Source organism: Dermatophagoides farinae, chromosome 1, assembly GCF_024713945.1.
Source record: "Dermatophagoides farinae isolate YC_2012a chromosome 1, ASM2471394v1, whole genome shotgun sequence".
In the NCBI taxonomy this organism is placed as follows: Eukaryota; Metazoa; Arthropoda; class Arachnida; order Sarcoptiformes; family Pyroglyphidae; genus Dermatophagoides; species Dermatophagoides farinae.
In genome coordinates, this window is record NC_134677.1 from 5,465,377 (window position 1) to 5,485,240 (window position 19,864).

The 19,864-nt window shown below is 32.6% G+C and overlaps 6 protein-coding genes across 8 annotated transcripts; 4 read left to right on the forward strand and 2 right to left on the reverse strand.

Annotated features, from left to right (window-relative positions):
- Positions 1-179: 179 nt before the first annotated feature.
- LOC124491833 (protein NDRG3) lies at positions 180-4,005 on the forward strand. Of its 3 annotated transcripts, none has more exons than XM_075735316.1 (5): positions 180-885; positions 962-1,248; positions 1,328-1,416; positions 1,490-1,889; positions 1,997-4,005. In XM_075735316.1, exon 5 carries the CDS (start codon positions 2,004-2,006, stop codon positions 3,426-3,428), a length of 1,425 nt encoding a protein of 474 aa, XP_075591431.1. In that variant the 5' UTR covers positions 180-885; positions 962-1,248; positions 1,328-1,416; positions 1,490-1,889; positions 1,997-2,003; the 3' UTR covers positions 3,429-4,005. The 3 variants fall into 3 exon arrangements, with proteins under 3 accessions (XP_075591431.1, XP_046910492.1, XP_075591433.1); XM_047054536.2 differs by having other exon boundaries at positions 991-1,248; XM_075735318.1 differs by having other exon boundaries at positions 991-1,416.
- On the reverse strand, positions 3,967-9,404 carry Oseg2 (intraflagellar transport protein Oseg2). The gene is given in 6 exon segments (XM_047054506.2): positions 3,967-4,571; positions 4,573-4,920; positions 4,922-5,641; positions 5,701-7,294; positions 7,346-8,917; positions 8,989-9,404. Coding segments are annotated over 6 exon segments (5,079 nt in total). The 5' UTR covers positions 9,333-9,404; the 3' UTR covers positions 3,967-4,070.
- A 307-nt stretch (positions 9,405-9,711) lies between these two features.
- On the forward strand, positions 9,712-12,156 carry LOC124491825 (histone acetyltransferase KAT8). The gene is made up of 3 exons (XM_047054526.2): positions 9,712-9,995; positions 10,054-11,331; positions 11,392-12,156. The coding sequence occupies exons 2-3, from the start codon at positions 10,115-10,117 to the stop codon at positions 11,864-11,866; spliced, it is 1,692 nt and encodes a 563-aa protein (XP_046910482.1). The 5' UTR covers positions 9,712-9,995; positions 10,054-10,114; the 3' UTR covers positions 11,867-12,156.
- A 91-nt stretch (positions 12,157-12,247) lies between these two features.
- LOC142598181 (uncharacterized) lies at positions 12,248-13,233 on the forward strand. The gene is made up of 2 exons (XM_075735334.1): positions 12,248-12,287; positions 12,355-13,233. Exons 1-2 carry the CDS (start codon positions 12,266-12,268, stop codon positions 13,083-13,085), a joined length of 753 nt encoding a protein of 250 aa, XP_075591449.1. The 5' UTR covers positions 12,248-12,265; the 3' UTR covers positions 13,086-13,233.
- A 181-nt stretch (positions 13,234-13,414) lies between these two features.
- On the forward strand, positions 13,415-18,801 carry LOC124491813 (uncharacterized). The gene is made up of 9 exons (XM_075735339.1): positions 13,415-14,214; positions 14,335-15,374; positions 15,441-15,853; positions 15,937-16,053; positions 16,118-16,351; positions 16,405-16,584; positions 16,645-16,862; positions 18,319-18,364; positions 18,428-18,801. The coding sequence occupies exons 1-9, from the start codon at positions 14,102-14,104 to the stop codon at positions 18,632-18,634; spliced, it is 2,568 nt and encodes an 855-aa protein (XP_075591454.1). The 5' UTR covers positions 13,415-14,101; the 3' UTR covers positions 18,635-18,801.
- Positions 16,879-18,106, reverse strand: LOC124491858 (uncharacterized). The gene is made up of 2 exons (XM_075735344.1): positions 17,738-18,106; positions 16,879-17,679 (listed from the first exon to the last, which is right to left on the reverse strand). Exons 1-2 carry the CDS (start codon positions 18,089-18,091, stop codon positions 16,897-16,899), a joined length of 1,137 nt encoding a protein of 378 aa, XP_075591459.1. The 5' UTR covers positions 18,092-18,106; the 3' UTR covers positions 16,879-16,896.
- Positions 18,802-19,864: the final 1,063 nt, after the last annotated feature.

Here is a 19,864-nt window from a genome sequence, read left to right on the forward strand (position 1 = left end):
TCTGGATCCGCGTTTTGTTCCTGAGTGGTAGTGGCAAACGGAAAGATTGTTTTTTCGATTCTGGTGTCCCAATTTAGATATAAGCTCATTATGGATAGCTGCATTCCGTATGGTCTTTTAAATTCTATGTGTTTCTAAAACATATATGGTCATAACAACAACTATTGATAAAACATTGTTTTAAATTGGTGATACTACCACTGTCACCATTTTCATTCAATTATTAATAGTTTATAGACGTAATAATAATTTTGCGACGCAAGTTAGTAGAAAAAAATCTTTTTTTTTTGGTCACCATAAGGATCAGAAATATACATCGAGAATCAAAACCAGAATCTAAATTATAAATGAATGCAGATGTTCAAAACACACATATGTATGCAAACACACGTATAAAAATCAGACTGCATTTCTGTTTGTTCTATGCCAATCGAATTCATGTAATCTGTTTTTATTTTTCGTTCGATCATCACTTTCATCATTGTAATTGCTTTTGATTAAATTTGATCAGGCTAAATTGATCATGCAAAGGCTGAAAAAAACTTTGATTTGTTGTATAATGTTCTCAATGATCGATGATGATTCATCATCTAACGGTGTTTTAATGTAATGCAATACCATCGAAACCAAACACTGTGTTGAATAAAATTGTGTATAGGAGACCGAATTTTTGCACAAAATTTTATGAAATCGAAAAAACTAAAACTAAAATACGAATCGTGACATTACAATTTAAATCAAACAATCAAAACAACAAAAACAACGAGCAATCATCATCATTAATCATTAATTAGATTATGATTGTTTAAATTTTCACTTCCTTCTGCTTGTGATCCGATTCCTCATCGACAGAATCCAGAATGATTCATCAGAATATCTCGTTAGGTATATTGATCTTTGTATTTTTGATCATAAACTACATATGAATATTATACATTTCAAATTATTAATATACACATAGCTTAATTTGATTCAATTTCATTCTTTTAGGTTGTCATTCTATTCAATATATTAATCGTTGTCGAAACAAAATTTCGTTACCACTACGACTGCATCAGTAGGAAAAATTCGAGCTCACTAAAACATAATATGGTAAAAGCGTTGTAAACACGAAAAGACACATACACATAAACATTGAAGCCTCGAAGTCTTTTTATTCGATTTGGATTCGAAACGAGTTTCGGAGCCCGAAAGACAACGAAGATTTTTGTGAGATAAAACACTGCGTTTCAATTTGTGAATGCGCGTGTATGTTTTTGACATCATATCATCAATAACAATAACAAAATAACAAACATATTTTTTCGATATTGTTTATTCATTTTAGAATTCAAACCATTTGGATTTTGCTCCATTTATTTTAGTGATAGCATTCCTATCATCATATCAAAATAAAGCAATTGTTTTAATTAACAAGTAAGTTGAATCATTTTTTATCAATAAATTTTGTACAAATTTATCTGATTTTTTCCTATTCAATCCCCTATAGGTGATAAAAATTGAATAAGTGACAATTATTGAATGAATGATTTAACGCTAAGGTAAATTCCATCGAATCATCTTCATCGAATCATGACAAGTGAAAAACTTGCATCAACAACCTTGAATGAATAACAAAAAATTAATGATTACACAAAAGCTTGCTCGAAGCTACTATAAACAGAAGCACTTGAAAGAACCATTATATTATCCTTTGAATTTTTATTTCATTGTTTGTTTGCGTACATACGCCTAGAACATAACATAACATCATCCACTAAAAAAGTCACATCGGTACTTTTTTCCTATTGGATACAGATTCATTTCGTCGATCTAACGCATCATCGCTGTTCGACAATCATTCATGAAGCTTAATTTGTTCCAGACATATACACGCTCTATTTAACACGGTACGTGTAGTATCCATTGGTTACCGGTTTTAGAATTGACGTAGACAAAAAAAAACAAACAAATACGAATATCAATTGTTTGCTGATCATTTTAATCTAATCTATAGTTACAAAATGCCCATCTACTATAAAAAAGTTAGCCATGATGCTAACGACCTAAGCTTAATCGAATCTGGACTTGGTTCAACATCAACAGCCAATGTTGGCATTGGTGGAAATTCATTTTTCAACAATATCGGTTCAATACCTAAAAAATTAACGAATAATTTTGGCTCAAGATCAAGTATCAATGAAGTAGAATTGGAAAAGATAAGCTTTAGTTTTCCTGGCTCAAACGAAGATTGTGAACATGGTGGTGATGAATTTGATAAATCAAGACTATTGTCAAAAACAAGCGATGCTGATCGTGATCGTTTGATGACCAGGTTTGGTCCTGTCGTAATTGTTAAACAATCTCCAACGACGACTGTGGATGGACAAAATAAATCACAACCATCGGTCGCACCGAGACCAGTGATCATCACTTATCATGATATTGGTCTAAATTATTTCTCCAATTTCGAATCATTCTTTTCTCGTACATATATTAAACAGATGCTACAAGATTTCCGTATCTATCATGTTAATGCACCCGGACAAGAAGAAAATTCCGCTGATCTTTCTTCAAATTATCTGTTCCCAACCATGGATGAATTATGTGAACAAATGGGTGAAATATGTCGTTATTATAATATTCAGGAATTCATTGGTTTTGGCTACGGAGCTGGTAGTAATGTGCTCAGTCGTTTTGCTCTCAAACATCCAGATATGGTAGAAGGTTTATTTTTGATCAACCCATCTGCGACGACATCTACGTGGACAGAATGGTTCTATCAGAAATTGAATCTCCGTGCATTGGCTCAAACAACAGCGGCACCATCGACAACAAATGTATCGACTAGTTCATTAGCTCCAAATCCGGATTTGCCTATTTCTGTTCAGGATTATTTCCTCTGGCATTTGTTTGGCAATTTAAGCTTACCGGATCGCCCAATCGATGATGAAGCAGTAACATTTTATCGACGATATTTTAGCACCGGAGTGATCAATAAACACAATCTGGCTCGCTTTTTGGAATCATATCTGAATCGTTCAGCATTGGGTATATCGCGTGATGATCGCATCACTAATTTCAAATGTCCTGTAGCCATCGTTAGTGCCGATTATTCTCCACATGTAGATGAATCTGTAAAAATGAATTCACGATTAGATCCAACCAATTCAACTTGGGTCAAACTTGGTGATTGTTCAATGCCTTTAGAAGAACAGCCAAATAAAACGGCCGAAGTTTTGCGCTTGTTTCTTCAAGGCTTAGGCTATACGTTGAAAAAGGCATTAAATCGAAGCCGTGGATCATCATTGTTGAGTGGTAAAAGCATGCCTTGTTTGCAATTTCTTCAAGCAACAAAACAAAATTCGTCCACAGAACCAACAGCTACAATCATTCCAGATTCCAATGGAACAACCACATATGCAACTGTTTCATCATCATCACCATAAGACAATTGACAAGCTATACTTGCCGATAGTGGTCTAAGTGTTTAACTTGTCAAATCAATTCATGATAATCACAAAAAAAAATATTCAGCCGACAATTCAACTTTAAACCACAAAAACCATATTTACCGAATTTTATCTGGATATCTTTTAATTTTTTATCAATCATTTTGTCTACGGCATTTCTATCTACCTTCAGTATAGCATTTGTTTCAGTTATTTTACCAGTTTTTAAAAGTTAGAATCAATCCATCTGCTGACCAACGAAAGACAATCTGAAATTTTCTTATAATTAAGCAATCATTTTATATTTCATGAGAATCCATAATTGCCGTTTCTTGTTTATTTTATAAATTATTTTTTTTTGATTTTAATACAATTATCAATAAGTTTATCATTTTGTTAGATACGTATTATTTTTCGATAAGTTTTTTTTTGTTTGATTTAATCTCTTTACATTGTTTCCTATATGTGATAAAAAGCAGAATTTTTGTTCTTCAAAAGAATCGATTGAATACCCAAACAGAAATCACAAAGACAATTTAATCAATAAAAACTAAGTTTAATTTGAAAATAAAAATATATCCACTTATAGATTCTCTTAATGAAACACAATTTCCACGTTATTTAGCGCTGACTAGAAAATTATTGAAATGAATATTTCACAATATTCGTATTGCCACATAATGTACCGATGAATTGCAAAAGTTCGCGTAATTTTTGATTATCCAATACTTTAGCAATCATTAACAATTTATTCCAATCTTCTTTGTTGGCCACATATTTACCAGATTCGAATTCAATCATTTTATGTTTGGCAGCCACAGGATATCCAGTCACCAAACATGGTAAACATCTTGTATGATCTCCGTTAATCAAACTTGCTTCATATACTTCACCATCACGCATTGGATCCAACGGTAATGATTGCGACATTTCTGTATCCATAGATGTTTGCAATACCCAACTTTTAATTTCCTCTATAGTTGTTTCATCGAACGTAATCTTTGATGGAAGGGGTACTTCGAATGGTATATCCGTATGAACAAAATCCGAATGATCGACATTGAAATTTTGCTCTTCGATAGCATCCAATAGATCTAGAAAATGATTTAGGAATACAAATGCCATTTCCAAACGGTTCGCCTGATCGACAAGCTAATCCCGCTTCATAGAATGCTTTATCAGCACGTACAACATCCGTATAACGCAACATCGAAATCGATAGTTTGAGATGTAATTCCCGAATACTACCAATGGCGGGTGATTGGGGATATGTGGTGGCCAATTCTTCAAGTAAACATTTCAACGTCAGATAATGAGATATTAGTAGATATTTTCCAAACGATTCACGTTCCATTTGATTCAATGAGGAATTCTGCGTCAATAATTGCTGGAACGAATCTCGTAACAATGTGTACATTTGACTTGAGTTAGTAGTTGGATCAGCGAAATCTTCCATTTCGGATAGTATTACTACAGCTATTCGAGACATTAACTTTTTTTGAATCAGGCAAAATAAATGTTGATGACGAATGCTTGGCCAAAACTTTGAGAGAATCATACGCCTGATGTTCTTTCAACAAATGACTGGCCAACAACATTGAATATCGAAAAATGGATTCTTTATCTCCGTTTTGTTCAGCCGTTTTTAAAGCTTGTGTCAGATCTAATTCACTCATTTTATTTGATTGTTGTTGTTGGACATAATCAGATTGATTCATCATCCGTGGACTATTTACTCGTGATGATTTAAGTGAAATAGATGGATATGTTGAAGTCGCATGAGCTGTAGTCGATGTAATCATATCACGTCGTAGTGAATCCAGTAAGTGTGGTGCATATTGCTCGGCTACATGGACAGCTTCATCCCATAATCCAGAATCGCGAAATAAACGCACAGCCATTTCGATACGGCCAGCTCGAAGCAATAATGTTTCAACACGATCAATTCGATCAAAATCGTTATATTGTTTCATCTGATCGAAAAGGTAACGAGCTTGAGCTGTAAGTATATCTTTGACAACTTCTTCATCATCTTGTTGCACATATTGTCCGGCAACACGAAGTGCATCGTCGAAATTATTATGATGAAGATACATGACTACCGCTTCTTTGGGTTTACCAGCCTCTACATACATTGTTTCAGCTTCATTGAAAAGATTTTCATTTTCAAGCCAACCAGCGTACTTGAGTTGAACATCAATTAATTTATGCTATATAAGAAAAGGATCAAATTTTAATCATTTATAAATGACAAAGAAAAAATCATTACCTTTAAATCTGAAGAATTACGAATCAATGAAAGAGCGAATTCAAATTCATTATTTTCCAAGGCATAATCTACAACCTGATTCAATAAGCCAAATCGATTCAATAGGCTAACCGCTTCTTGTGATGTCGACATTGTTTGGGCCCAATGGAATGCAACCTGTTTGGCAGCCGATGCACCGCCATTTGCACGTGAAACCCTATAGGAATCTTCCCACTGAGAAGCATTACGATACATTAGAACTGCTTGTTGCCATTCATTAGCCATTAGATAATATTGTTCTGCTTGTTTGTACAGATGATCCGATTCTAATTCTCGAGCCAAGTAAATACAAGTTTCATTTAAAAGTCCTGGGTGATGTTGCCTAACCAATCTTAGCATCGAATCAAATTCGCGATTATTCTTGTACATTGAAATGGCAGCATCAACATCACCACAGGCTATATAAATTCTTTCGGCTTCTTTCCATTTACCATTCGATTCATAGGATTTAGCAATCATTTCGTACATTTCACGAGCTTCATCAGTCGACATTAATTGTTTGGCGATTTTAAATGCCCGTGCATATTGACCACGATCATTCAAAAGTTGAACAGCTTCACGAACACAGCCCATATTTAGATACATTTCCAATGCCGGTTCGATTTCATCACGTTGAACATAATGTTCGGCAATTTTTTTGCCATAATGAGTTGGAATTTGGTCCATAATCGAAGCAATTTCAGCTGCACGATCAAATTGTCGAGCCATAACGGCTGCTTCTAATGCTTTTTCCGTACGACCAGCTTCGATAAAATGATTGACAGCATTGGACGGATCATCCATTTCATTGATAAGATATTCGCCATATTGGCTCTCTAGCGTTACAACTTCATCAGGGAAATGTGTTCGTGCAAGATTGATAGCCTTAGAAAATGCTTTGGCCTTGGTGAATGATCTTAATGCGTTTTGTTTATTATCTATTATGGGAAGCTGATATAGATCACCTGCTTCTTCGAATGCTTCAGCTCGTTCAAGATCGATGATTATTTTATCGACTAAATCTTTATTAATAATTTGATTTTGATCGCCACCTTTTTGATTGTTACTTATACTGAAATGATCAACAATTAATTTGGTAAGCTGAACTAATCGACCGGCTTTCATATATAAACCAATAGCTTCTTCTAATTTCCCATCTTGTTGCAAAATCATGGCGGCAATTGAATGCTGTCCTGTGTCCAATAACCATTGATAATATTTTTGTTGTAATTCTTCAATTAGATCATGACGTCCATATTTTGTTGCAAATTTGATCGCACGATCCCAATTATATGTGTTAAGATAAATTGAAAGAACCTTATCAAAATTACCACTTTCAAAACGGTCCCAATCGCCGTCTAACAATGCAAGCATGGATGAATCAAGTTGACACTGCTGAATGAAATTCACTTTAGCTAAATCACCGATAGCGGCAAAAGAACGTTCAGCAACGGTAAGATTCAAATTTTTCAACGCTAAATTTCCAAGCTGTAGCCACATTGAATTGGTATCGGTTATGGTTGCTGTTTGCGAATTTCGTTGTTGTTCACCCAATGATTCCAGGAATGATTGAGCCCTGTGATTGAATAAAATGTATAAGTACATGAACATTGTATAATATGAATACCTTTCTAGATCTCCATCATCGATGGCCGTATCATATTCCAACAAAACTTCATTCAATACAATATCTGTGTTGGGTTGCATGAACTTGACTTTCGTAACACCATTGGTGCGTTCAATTTCGAATGCTTCATTTAATTCTCCTCCAATCACTTGATGAATAACCGGTTTACTATAATCATACCAAACATAGAGTTTATCTCGGCATTGAGCTACAATAACATCGGATCCAGGTACCCATTGTACAAAACCACAGCCATGATTCAACAGAACCATCTGATCTTGATGTACGACATTCAATAATAGGATTAATTTCAATGCCTTATCACGAAAAATCATACGATGACCAGTTTCATTCAGTTCAATCCAATCGATACGTTCCGAATGAGCCCAAGTGTTCAGTTGTAATCCGGTGATCAAATCAATTACGGCAATGCTTTTAGCGTCTAATAGATAGGCAAAAATTTTTGATTTCGAATTACGTTCATTCATTCGGACCGATATCAAATGAGGTGATATGAAATCAGTACGAACTGATCCAAGAATTTGATTCTGACCCAATTCGACAAGATACAATTCACCAACGGCACTGATCAGGGCAACATTTTCATAATCAAATGAAAATTTCACACCATGGGTTGTCAATCCAAGCCACTCTATTTCTGAGCGTTGTGAATCATTCGACAAACTACCCATGATTAATGTATTTGTTGTCCAAATTACGACAAAACTTTCTTTGATAATTTTCACTTCTTGAATATCGAAATTCGATACAAACATTTTCGATTGATTTGTCTGTAAATCTCTGATTACTAATTGTCGATTTCCAACATAATTGATTTCGAATCGATTTCCAACCAATTTTGATTGCCATTGACATCGGTATAATTCGACAGCTTGATTCAATGTTGAAGCAACCAATTTTGTTCCATCAGATGACCAACAAAGTCCTGTAATCAAAAGTGAACCATTCATATCTACTGTTAATTGATGCTTCCATATTCGTGATTTTAATTGAAATACAAGTAATGATTCTTTGGATGCCAATATTAAAACTGTTCCGGATGGTGAACTGACAGCGATAGAGATGTCTTGACCATGATCAATTGTTTGTCTATTGACTGATGTTGCAGTTGAATTGTTGGACGCAGAAATTTTTCGTGATTTTTCAAGAGCCGAACTGCTTGCAGAACTAGATCCTGTAAGTTCTTGGAACAAAATACGGCCATCACATCCAGCTGCACAAATATAACCGGTCGATGTTAATTCTAATGCAAACGGTGGAGTCGGGTGATTGGCCACCAATTGTGCTGAAGATTCACGAAGATTTGAAGCCAATGAATTTGACCAGATTTCTCCATTAAGAAAACCGGCTATAATTTGATCCTGATTATAGCACATGGATACACAGATAGAATTTGGAACATTGATTAGCGTTGACATTTTGTTAGTATGAGTTTGAATGAATTTAACACGACCATCGATCGATGCAAAAACAATTCCGGTGGAAAGCCAATGCAGTGCACATACGGCACTTTGAAGTGAATATTTGTTGACAATCGACTTTTTTTGCCCCCTATGAAATCAGATAAAAAGTTTTTCATTATTGTTTCAAAAAATCAGGCTCATAGTAATATATATTCAAACCATGAATTGCCGATTTTATAGATGTAGATAACATGATCCGATTGCCCAATGGCTAACCGTTCGGAATCTGCAGAAAATGACATGCCATTCACTTGAAATGAATGTCGATCCCCCGATTGTTTATCAGCAGATTTCAATGCAAATTTATCTTTCACTTCGTTGGTCGATAAATCCCATAATTCAACGCGATTCGTTTGTGAATGACAAATGGCCAATTTGGTCATATTAGCCGAAATGGCCATACATTGTATACGATAAAGTTGAACAGAAGATGGTTTGTCTTCGAAATCAATACTCTCGAATCTTTTCGGTTTCAATAATGTTTTTTCATGTTTTAATTTCATATTTGATGATAGTCTTAAAATTCTTCAAAGAACGTAATTGTAAGAAAATTGAATAACTTTTGTTAGAAACATTGATTCCGTTCCATATTGTTACCATGGTGATACTGAATAATAAAATGCATTTTATGTTTCATCATTTCGAGTCATAAATTTTATATAAAGTTGTATTCTAATAAATTTCTAATTCCAATACATAAAATATAATAGGAAAACAAATATTTATTTCTAATAATATTTTCATCTCGAATATATTTAATTAACTGGTTATCATTTAGAATCTAAATTTTAGAATCATCTATTTGAGCGACATCTATTAACGATAGTTTTCCATGATGGCAATCGATTTTAAACGTTCATCACAGTATATTATGATAGTGTTTGGAACTTTCGCTGCATTAATGGCTTTATTTGATGAAAGTGTGGCTCCATCAATATTCACTCAATATTCTCAGTTAATTGTGCGTCTGCCCTTTTTGTTCTATGTGCTGCGGCAAAGATTTTTTTTTTTTCATCATTCACTCCGTCTCAATTGTGACATAATTTATTTTGGAATTTTGCAACTTGAGATTCATCAAATTTCTAATTTCTAAATCCCAAGTTAAAAAGTGAAAAAAAACAATAGAATCGTATGTGGTTCTATTCAAACAAATTATCTTACTTTCTGTGAGTATAATTTACAATGGTGGGATTGATTTTTGATAGTTCTTTTTTCCATCAATAGACGTTTGATTTGTCAAGATTCTGTGTGCTTATTTGTTTGTGAATGTGTTCGGAAATTTTAAATGGTCAGATCAAATTCGTCAACGACGACGACAGGCGCCAAAAATTTAAAAAATAGCAATTCAAATCAAAATATATCATCATCGAACAAAACAAAGAATGATGAATCTAATATTAAAACCAATATTAATAATAATAACGACAGTAATAAGAAATCCGAAATGGTTGCCCTAACTTCATCACCGAATAATAATAATGGTCATTCGGTGACAAAATCATCATCGTCAACAAATGGAACAAATAATAAACGGTCTAGCAGTTGCAGTAATAAAAATCTGATCAATGACAGTCATCGTAATAATAATACGTCGACACCATCACCACAGACAACATCATCATCTCGAAATGATACCGAAGATGAGGATACTTCAACAACGACGAATCAAAATTCATCAGACATTTTACCGCAAATCGGGGAATATTTTATGGTTAAATCGAAAACCGATGGTGCCTGGCATTCAGCGCAAATAATCGAAATTCGTAAACGTGACCATTATACAAGAAAAAAGTATGCCTGCAATACAAGTGGCAACGATGGCCAAGTTGTCATGGATGATGATCCAAATTTTGATTATGAATTTTATGTTCATTATGATGGTTTCAATCGACGTTTGGATGAATGGGTACCGCGATCGGCAATTAATTTCAATCAAAAATGTGTGGTCAATAATAATGAATCAAAGGATTCGTTCGCCGATGTTTCGGTTTCGGATCCAAATGTTAAAAAATTGACAAGGAATCAAAAGCGCAAACACGATGAAATTAATCATGTTCAGAAAACTTATGCTGAAATGGATCCTACTACGGCTGCTTTGGAACGAGAACATGAAGAGATTACCAAAGTTAAATATATTGATAGAATACAATTTGGCCGTTATGAAATTGATGCTTGGTATTTTTCACCATACCCTGAAGAATATGGAAAACAATCGAAATTATGGATCTGTGAATTCTGTCTCAAGTATATGCGATTTGAAGAATCGTTTCGTAAACATCAATTAGAATGTCGCGAACGACAACCACCAGGTATTGAAATTTACCGTAAAGGAACGATTTCAGTGTATGAAGTTGATGGTTATGGAAAATCGAAAATTTATTGTCAAAATCTATGTTTATTGGCCAAATTGTTTCTCGATCACAAGACTTTGTTTTTTGATGTCGAGCCATTTTTATTCTATGTACTGACCGAAGTGGATAAAGAAGGTGCACATATAGTGGGGTAAGTTATTGTTGAAGTATTTATCTATTTCCATTGATTAATAAATTGATTTTGATTCAGGTATTTTTCAAAAGAAAAAGAATCTGCTGAAGGGAACAATCTGGCTTGTATATTAACATTACCGCCATTTCAGCGAAAAGGCTATGGGAGATTTTTGATTGCATTCAGCTATGAATTATCCAAAATCGAAATGGTACTTGGTTCACCAGAAAAGCCATTATCCGATTTAGGAAAATTAAGTTATCGAAGTTATTGGTCATGGGTATTGTTGGAAATTTTACGCGATTTTAAGACAAACATAACGATTCGTGATCTTTCACATATGACATCGATTACAAGTACAGATATAATTACAACATTACAGACATTAAATCTAGTTAAATATTGGAAAGGCCAACATGTTATATGTGTCACTCCCAAACTAGTTGAAGAACATCTTAAAAGTGAGCAGTTTAAAAAACCACGTTTGAATGTCGATGTATCGGCATTGCGATGGAGGCCACCGAAAAGGCTACAGAGAATAAATAAAAAATGAAAACTTTGAAAAAAATCCTCATCAGCATTGCCATCGCCAATCAATATGATTATTCAAAGAAAGAAAATTCTCTTAGAAAGTCCGGATCCTTCTTTTTTCCTGTATTTTGGTTTTTTTTTTACTATCAAATCATCAACACATTATTCCGCCATTTCAACAACCATACGCCACTATATTGTCAGGGGAAAACAAAAGAAAAATTTCCTTTTCTATTACTTTGATATATTTTAATTGTATTTAAACAAAAATAAATAAAATAAAAATAAAAATATACTATTTTCGGCGCCTAATCTGATTTGTTTAATTTTAATGATATATGAGAGTTTGTGTGTTGATATAAAAATGCTACTAATAACTGGTTTGTGTGGTTGATTGCGAGAAAAAAAACCAATAGGTATAATGGGCAATGTTTGTTTCAAAAGTAAGTTAAATGCAAATTCATTACAATTATTATATTTAGAAGACTAAGTTATATTTCAAATATTAAGAGAAACGACAAAGTCAGAAAATTGATCATCATCATCATCATCATGAAAAAAATATCAAAAGAAAGGATGAAATTCAGCCTCTAATAAAATTAAAGGAAAAATCTCTGTCATTAACTATCGAACGAAAACCTAAAGATACGACAAAATTCATACACAAAGACAAAGAAAATGACGGCATGAATAAAATTAAAAGTGATTCTTTTGTGACATTAAATTCATCTGCGCTTGTTTCAGGAGCTGGATCAATACTATCCTATTATTCAACATCTAAATATGAATCACGGATTAGCGATAATCCAATGAGCAATTTCGAACAGACACCAGAATCTGGATTGTTTAGTGATGTTTCATCATTCATATATAATGATTCCATAGATTCAAATGAAACGTCTTCATCTATCCGCCATGATGATCATCATGAAAGTTCAACTGCACATTTATTCAGTACATTGAACAAATCTGATAATGAACATGAAAAGAGGGAATTGATGATCAAAAAAACTCTTGCACCAGATCTAATCAAATATAAAAGGCCATTAGGTTTAAAAGATGAACAAGAAAATAATCCTATTATTAAGAGACCTGCACCCGTACTGAGAAAGACATTAGCCACAATTTATAAACATTCTCAAAGTTATGATGATTCGATACGAATGTGTAAAAAAATTTGTCCATATAAAAAAAAGGAACAATCAGAAAAATCATTTTCAATGAAATTAAATTTGAATTAAATTACCGTTTATTCACAGTTTTCATATAAGTAAAATTTATTATATTTCGAAAGCGGAAAACAGAAAGCATTATAGAATTTATGGAATGAATAGTATTGCCCATAATCAGGGTGTGAACAGTGAAAAAATGATACCTTGATCTAATTCATAGACGAGGTATTGGATATAGCTTGGAGAAATCCAATGGCAATAAAGAGAATGTAACACGCAGAAAATTATTTAAAGGGAGAATAGTAAATAGTATAAGAGCAAGAAACAGACATGAATGCAGGCAGGCAGGCAGCCAGACAAGAAGGCAAGATAGAGGGGCGATCCGTGGATAAAAAATATTTGGATACTTTGGCAGGCGCTCAAACTCGAGTTTATATTGTTTGTCGTTTGTTGTCTGTTTACCCCAAAATAGTGTTCAATATTATTGATGTTTGTTTTGACTGAAATTCTCCATAGATCTCTCATGTTTATAATAAATTCATCTATTGATGGATCTGCTTATTTCTGACATAATTCATACTTTCTATGTTATTCGGAAAAAAATTTCAATTGAATCATATATGATTAGTGATTTTAATTTAATTATTACCGTGCATTTCCAAATGATGATTTGAATAAGAAACAAAAAAAGCGTTCGATAACTCGACAATAATTTCGGCCAACGACCAACAAATCTATATTCATTATAAAATGTTTATTTCTATTGATACCAAAAAGAATCCGAGAAAAAACTCGGACAGAATTTGATGCAATCATAAAGTTTTTATTGAATGTATATATCCTCAAAGAACAACGAAGCAAAATAAGAATAATATAAATCATCCTCGACGACTTTTGGATTTTTTTTATAAAAACATTTTAGTTACTGAGAATTTGATCGCCATTTTCAATGACATTGACATTCAAGAAATTTTGCTTGACAACTAATGAATAAAAATGATATTTTTTGAGTAATGATATATTATAATTCAATGAAAATATGATCAGAAAGATGTGAATAATTTTGTTTGAAACATAATCATGAAATGCAATTATTGATGGAAATCAATTACATTCTTACATTGTTTACATTGAATAAACTGAAATGGATTAAATCCAAGTTTAAACGATCATCACTGATCATACATCTTACCGGAAAGTAATTGTTTCCTAATTTAAAGTTGCCATAATTTTATTTTTTACTCTCTGTGACCATTTTTTCGAATTTATCTACATACACTCATAAATACACTAAACACGGAATAAACCAAATAAAAAGAAAGACAATGGAATTCTTTGGAAAATTTACTGATCATCTTAAAGGTTGGTTTCAGAATCAACGATCATCATCATCATCATCATCTTCGACGACTGTGACACAAAATTCATCATCGTTAAACATGGCCAGTGGTTTAATACGACCACATACATCACCACCATCAACATTATCATCAGCTAACAATGATAGAATAGCACATTTTCTAATCGAAAATAATGCCGCCGATTTAAAATGCACATCCACAACATCATCAACTACAACAACAACCATGATTCGATCTCCAAATTCTTTGACAAACAATACGCCAATACGAGCATCATCAACGTCATCAAAAAATACGACAACAGTCAATAATAATAATAATAGCCCATCATTATCATTGGCCATAAAATCATCACATCTTCATCAACAACAAGTATTGCCGCCATCATCACTATCATTATCATCACCACATTGGCCGACGTCAAGATCGCCCGGCACACCTGGTGGTACAACTAGCTATAGTACAATGAATTCAACATCACCCACCAATGCATCCAATCATCATCATTATCCAACTTATAATAATAATAATAATAATTATCATAATAATACAACGCCATACTACCAATACAATCATCAACAGCAACAACAGAATATTAATCGTTCTTTTGAGCATGGTTACCAAATGCATTATAATAATAATAATAATCAATCGACAGCATCGTCATCATCATCATCAACATCTTTCGGTGCTCAAGTTCCTTTAACACCAGGACCTAATACTACTTCTATCGGCCTTGGTCCACGAAGCTATTCAGCAATAAATACACCCGATTCTCCAGTTAATTTTCGTCGTCAATATTCACTGAATGTGAATCAACGTGGTGGCCATCATAATCATCATCATCACAATAATAGTAGCTCTTCCGGAGGTAATACTTCTCGTCTTCAATTAGATTTACGTTCGCAAAAAAATTCACCAGTTTATCAACAACAATCTGCTAGTACCGATTTGATTGACAAACATTCATTAAGTCCTAGACCAAGGCCTAAAGATTGTAAGAATTTTTTCATTAATTTAATTCAAAAATTAATTATTAACACATTCATATTTATATCCACAGTGAGTCTTTCGAATAGTCAAGATAACATGTTGAAACACATGGATGGTCATCATAATTCTAGTCGTTTTGGCGATATTAATTCTTACAGTGGACCTAATCGTATACCGAAACCATTGAAATTGACATCATCATCATCATCTTCTGTACAGAATCGATCACAACCTCGACCTTGTGATGGTTTATTCGACAATCCCAATAGTAGCGGCAACAGTAGCAATCATTATCATCATTCACACAAACAAAATTATCATCATAATTCCAGTGGTAAAGCACCAACAAATACTGTTTCGAATCCAAGTGGTCGTGGTTCGGCTAGATGTACAGCTACCGGTGTTTCCACTCCACATAGTGTTTATTATCAAAATCGTTTCGAATTATCTCGTAATAGTTTCCTATTAAACATTGATGAAACGGTAATTTTATTTCTTAACAATAATTGAATATCATTAATTCATGGTTTATTTACACATTTTGTTTTTCATGATGATCCCAACAGAAATTTGAAAATGTCAAAGAAAGTGATTTTATTCAGATACGTGAACTTGGTGCAGGTAGTTTTGCTCAGGTGTATAAAATGCTTCATCGACAATCAAATGTTCATTTGGCTGTCAAGGTATTTGTTGTTGTTATTATCCTGAATGTTTATTGATCATTTTATGATAACCAATTATTTTTAGAAAATGCGTCGAAGCGGAAATCCGGATGAAATCCGACATGTACAAAGAGATAGGGATCTATTGCAAAAATCAAACCATAAGCATGTGGTACAATGTTATGGATATTTAATACTCGAAACAGAAATATGGATATTCATGGAATTGATGGCCACATGTTTTGATCGATTAATTAAACATCTATCAAAACGAAACGAAACCGTTCCTGAACGAATAATCGGAAAAGTTGCCGTCGCTGTATGTTGATTATCTTATTCTAGATCTTCATGTTTATAATATTTTTTCCTTAGACAATCGATGCATTGGATTATCTCAAAAAAGAGCTTCAAGCCATACATCGTGATATTAAGCCTTCAAACATATTAATCAATGATCAGGGCATTATTAAATTGTGTGATTTTGGTATTTCAGGCTATCTAATTGATTCAAAAGCTCATACAAGAACCGTTGGTTCAACACCTTATATGGCTGTGAGTTAATCAAGTTTTCGTTTTTGATATATACAAATTTTGTGATATTTTTGTCTCTAGCCTGAAAGAATACAACCACCATCAGATGGAACCTATGATATACGATCCGATATTTGGAGCATGGGAATCACATTGATCGAGATAGCCACCGGACAATTTCCATACAAAAATTGGTCGACTATGTTTGAAATATTATCGATTGTGATTTCACAAGAACCACCTCGATTACCGGATGATCAGGGTTTTTCCGAAGACTTTCAATCATTCATTGAAGCATGGTATGTATAATATTATAGGGATTCAAATTTAATTTCATTCATCAAAAATTGTAATTAGATAAGAAATACAATTCCGGACATTTTTTTCAATTCGCTTGTTGGTAACAAATTGTCGCATCAATTCAATCAATTTATAGACATCTTTGAATTCAGAATTCTGATGCTCCTTGTATTTCTTTTTTGCAACAAACAAATGGTCATGAAACAGAATGATTAAGTCGATCAACTGTTGATGATCTTTGATTTGTACTAATTTGCTTTCATCCACCATAAGATAGTTTTCAAATTGTTCACAAAAATATCTAAACAAATACATTTGTTGTTCTTTAGATAGTGAAGGATAAAATATTTTACCATTTTCAATCATTGAATCCAATTGTAGAGATTCTAATTCTGATTCTGATGGTGATTGTTTATGATAACAGTCCAGAAACATTTTTGTTAATTTTTTGATATGACATCGGTTTCCTGTAATTAATCGTAGCCATGGAAGACTTGCCAACACAATTCTCTTATCATTTAAACTTAAAGCATTGAATAATGGCTCAAAAAAATGAAAATACACAGAGTCATATTTCAACAATATAGTTAGTAATTGAGGAATGAATCGGCTTGGATTGCAAGGCCATCGTATTAATAAATCTTTATGAATGGTCCATTCTAGCCTAACCATTCCAAATCGATTGCCTAAATTTATCATGTACCCTGTGTAACCGGAAATATCCCCTTCTTTCATCGATCTATCAATTATAAGTTGATTACAATGATCAGTAATCTTGATATTGATCATACTGTTTCGCATAAAATTACATTTAATCTATAGTTTAAAAAACATTATGAAGGTGAATCACAAATAATTTTACATACACACTTACTGGCAAATCAATTTTTATTGGTTCATCATTTGATTTTAATCGACATTCTAGTTCGAATATGATATTATTAGTTGCTTCTTGAATTTTCAAACTTAAATTCAATTGATGTTGTTCACTTTCACTGTTGCAATATTCAATTTTCGAGTTGATCAAATGAATCAATAGTGTTCTTGGAAAATATGTGCGAGCCATTTTAGTCGAATAAGATCGTAGTTGATCGAATGTAATATTGTTGTTATAACGATTTTCGCTAGAACTATTCGTAAACATTTTTTCAAAAATTCGTATACGTTCATCATAAGCATTTGGATGATGCTGCATATAACAAGTATAATATGTTTGATAGATGGTCATTGCCCAAAAATGAAATCGTAATGCATCATTCTTTCGCAGCAATTCTCGTTGTATTATTGCATAATTTTTATTTACTGATTGATCCAAGTTTTTGTTGGTTTCCATATTATAATTTTCCAATTTAAATCTATGAATTATTATATTTTATTATGTTATGTTTTATATGGACTAGAAAATTAATCTAATTTATTGCTAATTTTATTTATTTTTGTTTTAATTAATTAAAGCTTGACCAAAGAATCGGATAAACGTCCCAAATACAAAGAACTTATGGTTAGTGCATTTGTCCATATTTAATGTTATTATTAATCATTTTTCAATTCATTTCTTCTATAGAATTATTCATTTTATCAATATTATTCAAAAACTTACGTCGATGTTGCTGATTGGTTCAAACATGCATACTATGATAATGTTACAATAACGACGACAACTGCTATAAATGATAATAATCAATCGTCAATGGCTGATATCCAACAATTAGCTAATCCAAGTCATTCATCATCAGCTTCATCATTGGCTTCAAATTCCACCCTCAAATGATGTTTTTCACTGTCCAAATCAAATCAATTGGCTGTATATTATTTTAACTCGATTATTTTTCAACAACAAAAAAATTTCTTTTTGTTTTTTCTGTAAATACTATAATATTCCTTAATTCTTATGGATGGACTTTTTAATGCTTATAAAAAAAAAATTCTTAAACTCTGTGACATAATCGATTTCATATCCACCCGCATTGCAATCGATGACATAATGATCTGATTTTATGAAAATTAAAAGAAAGTTGTTTTCATTACCGACAAAAGAAAATTAAAAAAATTCATAGTATTCATTATTTGATTCTGATTTACTAATTTCTGGGTAACTCATTATCATATTTTTAATAATCTGAGCTTCCGATGTTTAACTATGCTTATTATGTGTCAATGTACTTGTATGGATCAATATTTTCAACTAGCTTTATGCTGTTATGAGCCAAATTTTGGTTTTTGCCATCATCAAAACTTTCGTGATAAAGTGAACATGAAGGCAACAAATTTCATTTTTTTTTTGACATAAGCAAATTCTCACTGTTTCCATATACAATGAAGAACCTTCTCGTATAGAATTTTTTGAGTTTATCCGCTAATGATGATGATGGCGATAAAAAATATGTTTCTTTAAATAGAAAATTGTCATACCGCATCTATGCGTTGTTGTCATTATTGTTAAGCGCGGAGGCGTGTAGATTGATGTATGATGATATTAGATTGTCAAAGGAATTTTTTTCTAACTGCAGTAACAGTTAAAGAAACGACGACCATTCATAATGAATTATCTTCAAAAATTACACATTATAGACCTAAAATAGATCGAAAAGATGAACGTTATTACATAACAACAATGATTCAAAACTCATCAGAATACGATATACTGATATTTTGGACGATTCGAAATTTTTTCCAGAAGTATATATATGATTTAAGATATTTAGGATATCCTATATGGAATATTTCATGATTCTGAACAAAAGTCTGCGATTTGATTATAAATAGTATTATTGCACAGACCAAGATGGAAAAATTCTGTATGTAAATGGATATGTAATCCAATTCGTTTTTTCCTATTTTCCATAAAATCATAATTAAGGTTCACCATGATTTGAAAGAAAATGAACACAACCACTTTTGTCATAGAATGATGACGAGGAATTTTAGACAAACAAAAAATCTAAATGATCAGCTAAATAAGGGAAGCTTACTGAATCGTGAATGAGAACAAGAAAAATTG

Coding starts and splice junctions, on each gene's coding strand:
- LOC124491833 (XM_075735316.1), top strand. CDS start 2,004: ATGCCCATCTACTATAAAAAAGTTAGCCATGATGCTAACGACCTAAGC.
- LOC124491825 (XM_047054526.2), top strand. CDS start 10,115: ATGGTCAGATCAAATTCGTCAACGACGACGACAGGCGCCAAAAATTTA. Junction 11,332..11,391: donor GAAGGTGCACATATAGTGGG/GTAAGTTATTGT, acceptor ATTTTGATTCAG/GTATTTTTCAAAAGAAAAAG.
- LOC142598181 (XM_075735334.1), top strand. CDS start 12,266: ATGGGCAATGTTTGTTTCAAAA. Junction 12,288..12,354: donor GGGCAATGTTTGTTTCAAAA/GTAAGTTAAATG, acceptor TCAAATATTAAG/AGAAACGACAAAGTCAGAAA.
- LOC124491813 (XM_075735339.1), top strand. CDS start 14,102: ATGCAATTATTGATGGAAATCAATTACATTCTTACATTGTTTACATTG. Junction 16,352..16,404: donor TCGGAAAAGTTGCCGTCGCT/GTATGTTGATTA, acceptor TTTTTTCCTTAG/ACAATCGATGCATTGGATTA. Junction 16,863..18,318: donor CAATCATTCATTGAAGCATG/GTATGTATAATA, acceptor AATTAATTAAAG/CTTGACCAAAGAATCGGATA.
- LOC124491858 (XM_075735344.1), bottom strand. CDS start 18,091: ATGACCATCTATCAAACATATTATACTTGTTATATGCAGCATCATCCA. Junction 17,680..17,737: donor CAATAAAAATTGATTTGCCA/GTAAGTGTGTAT, acceptor TTTAAACTATAG/ATTAAATGTAATTTTATGCG.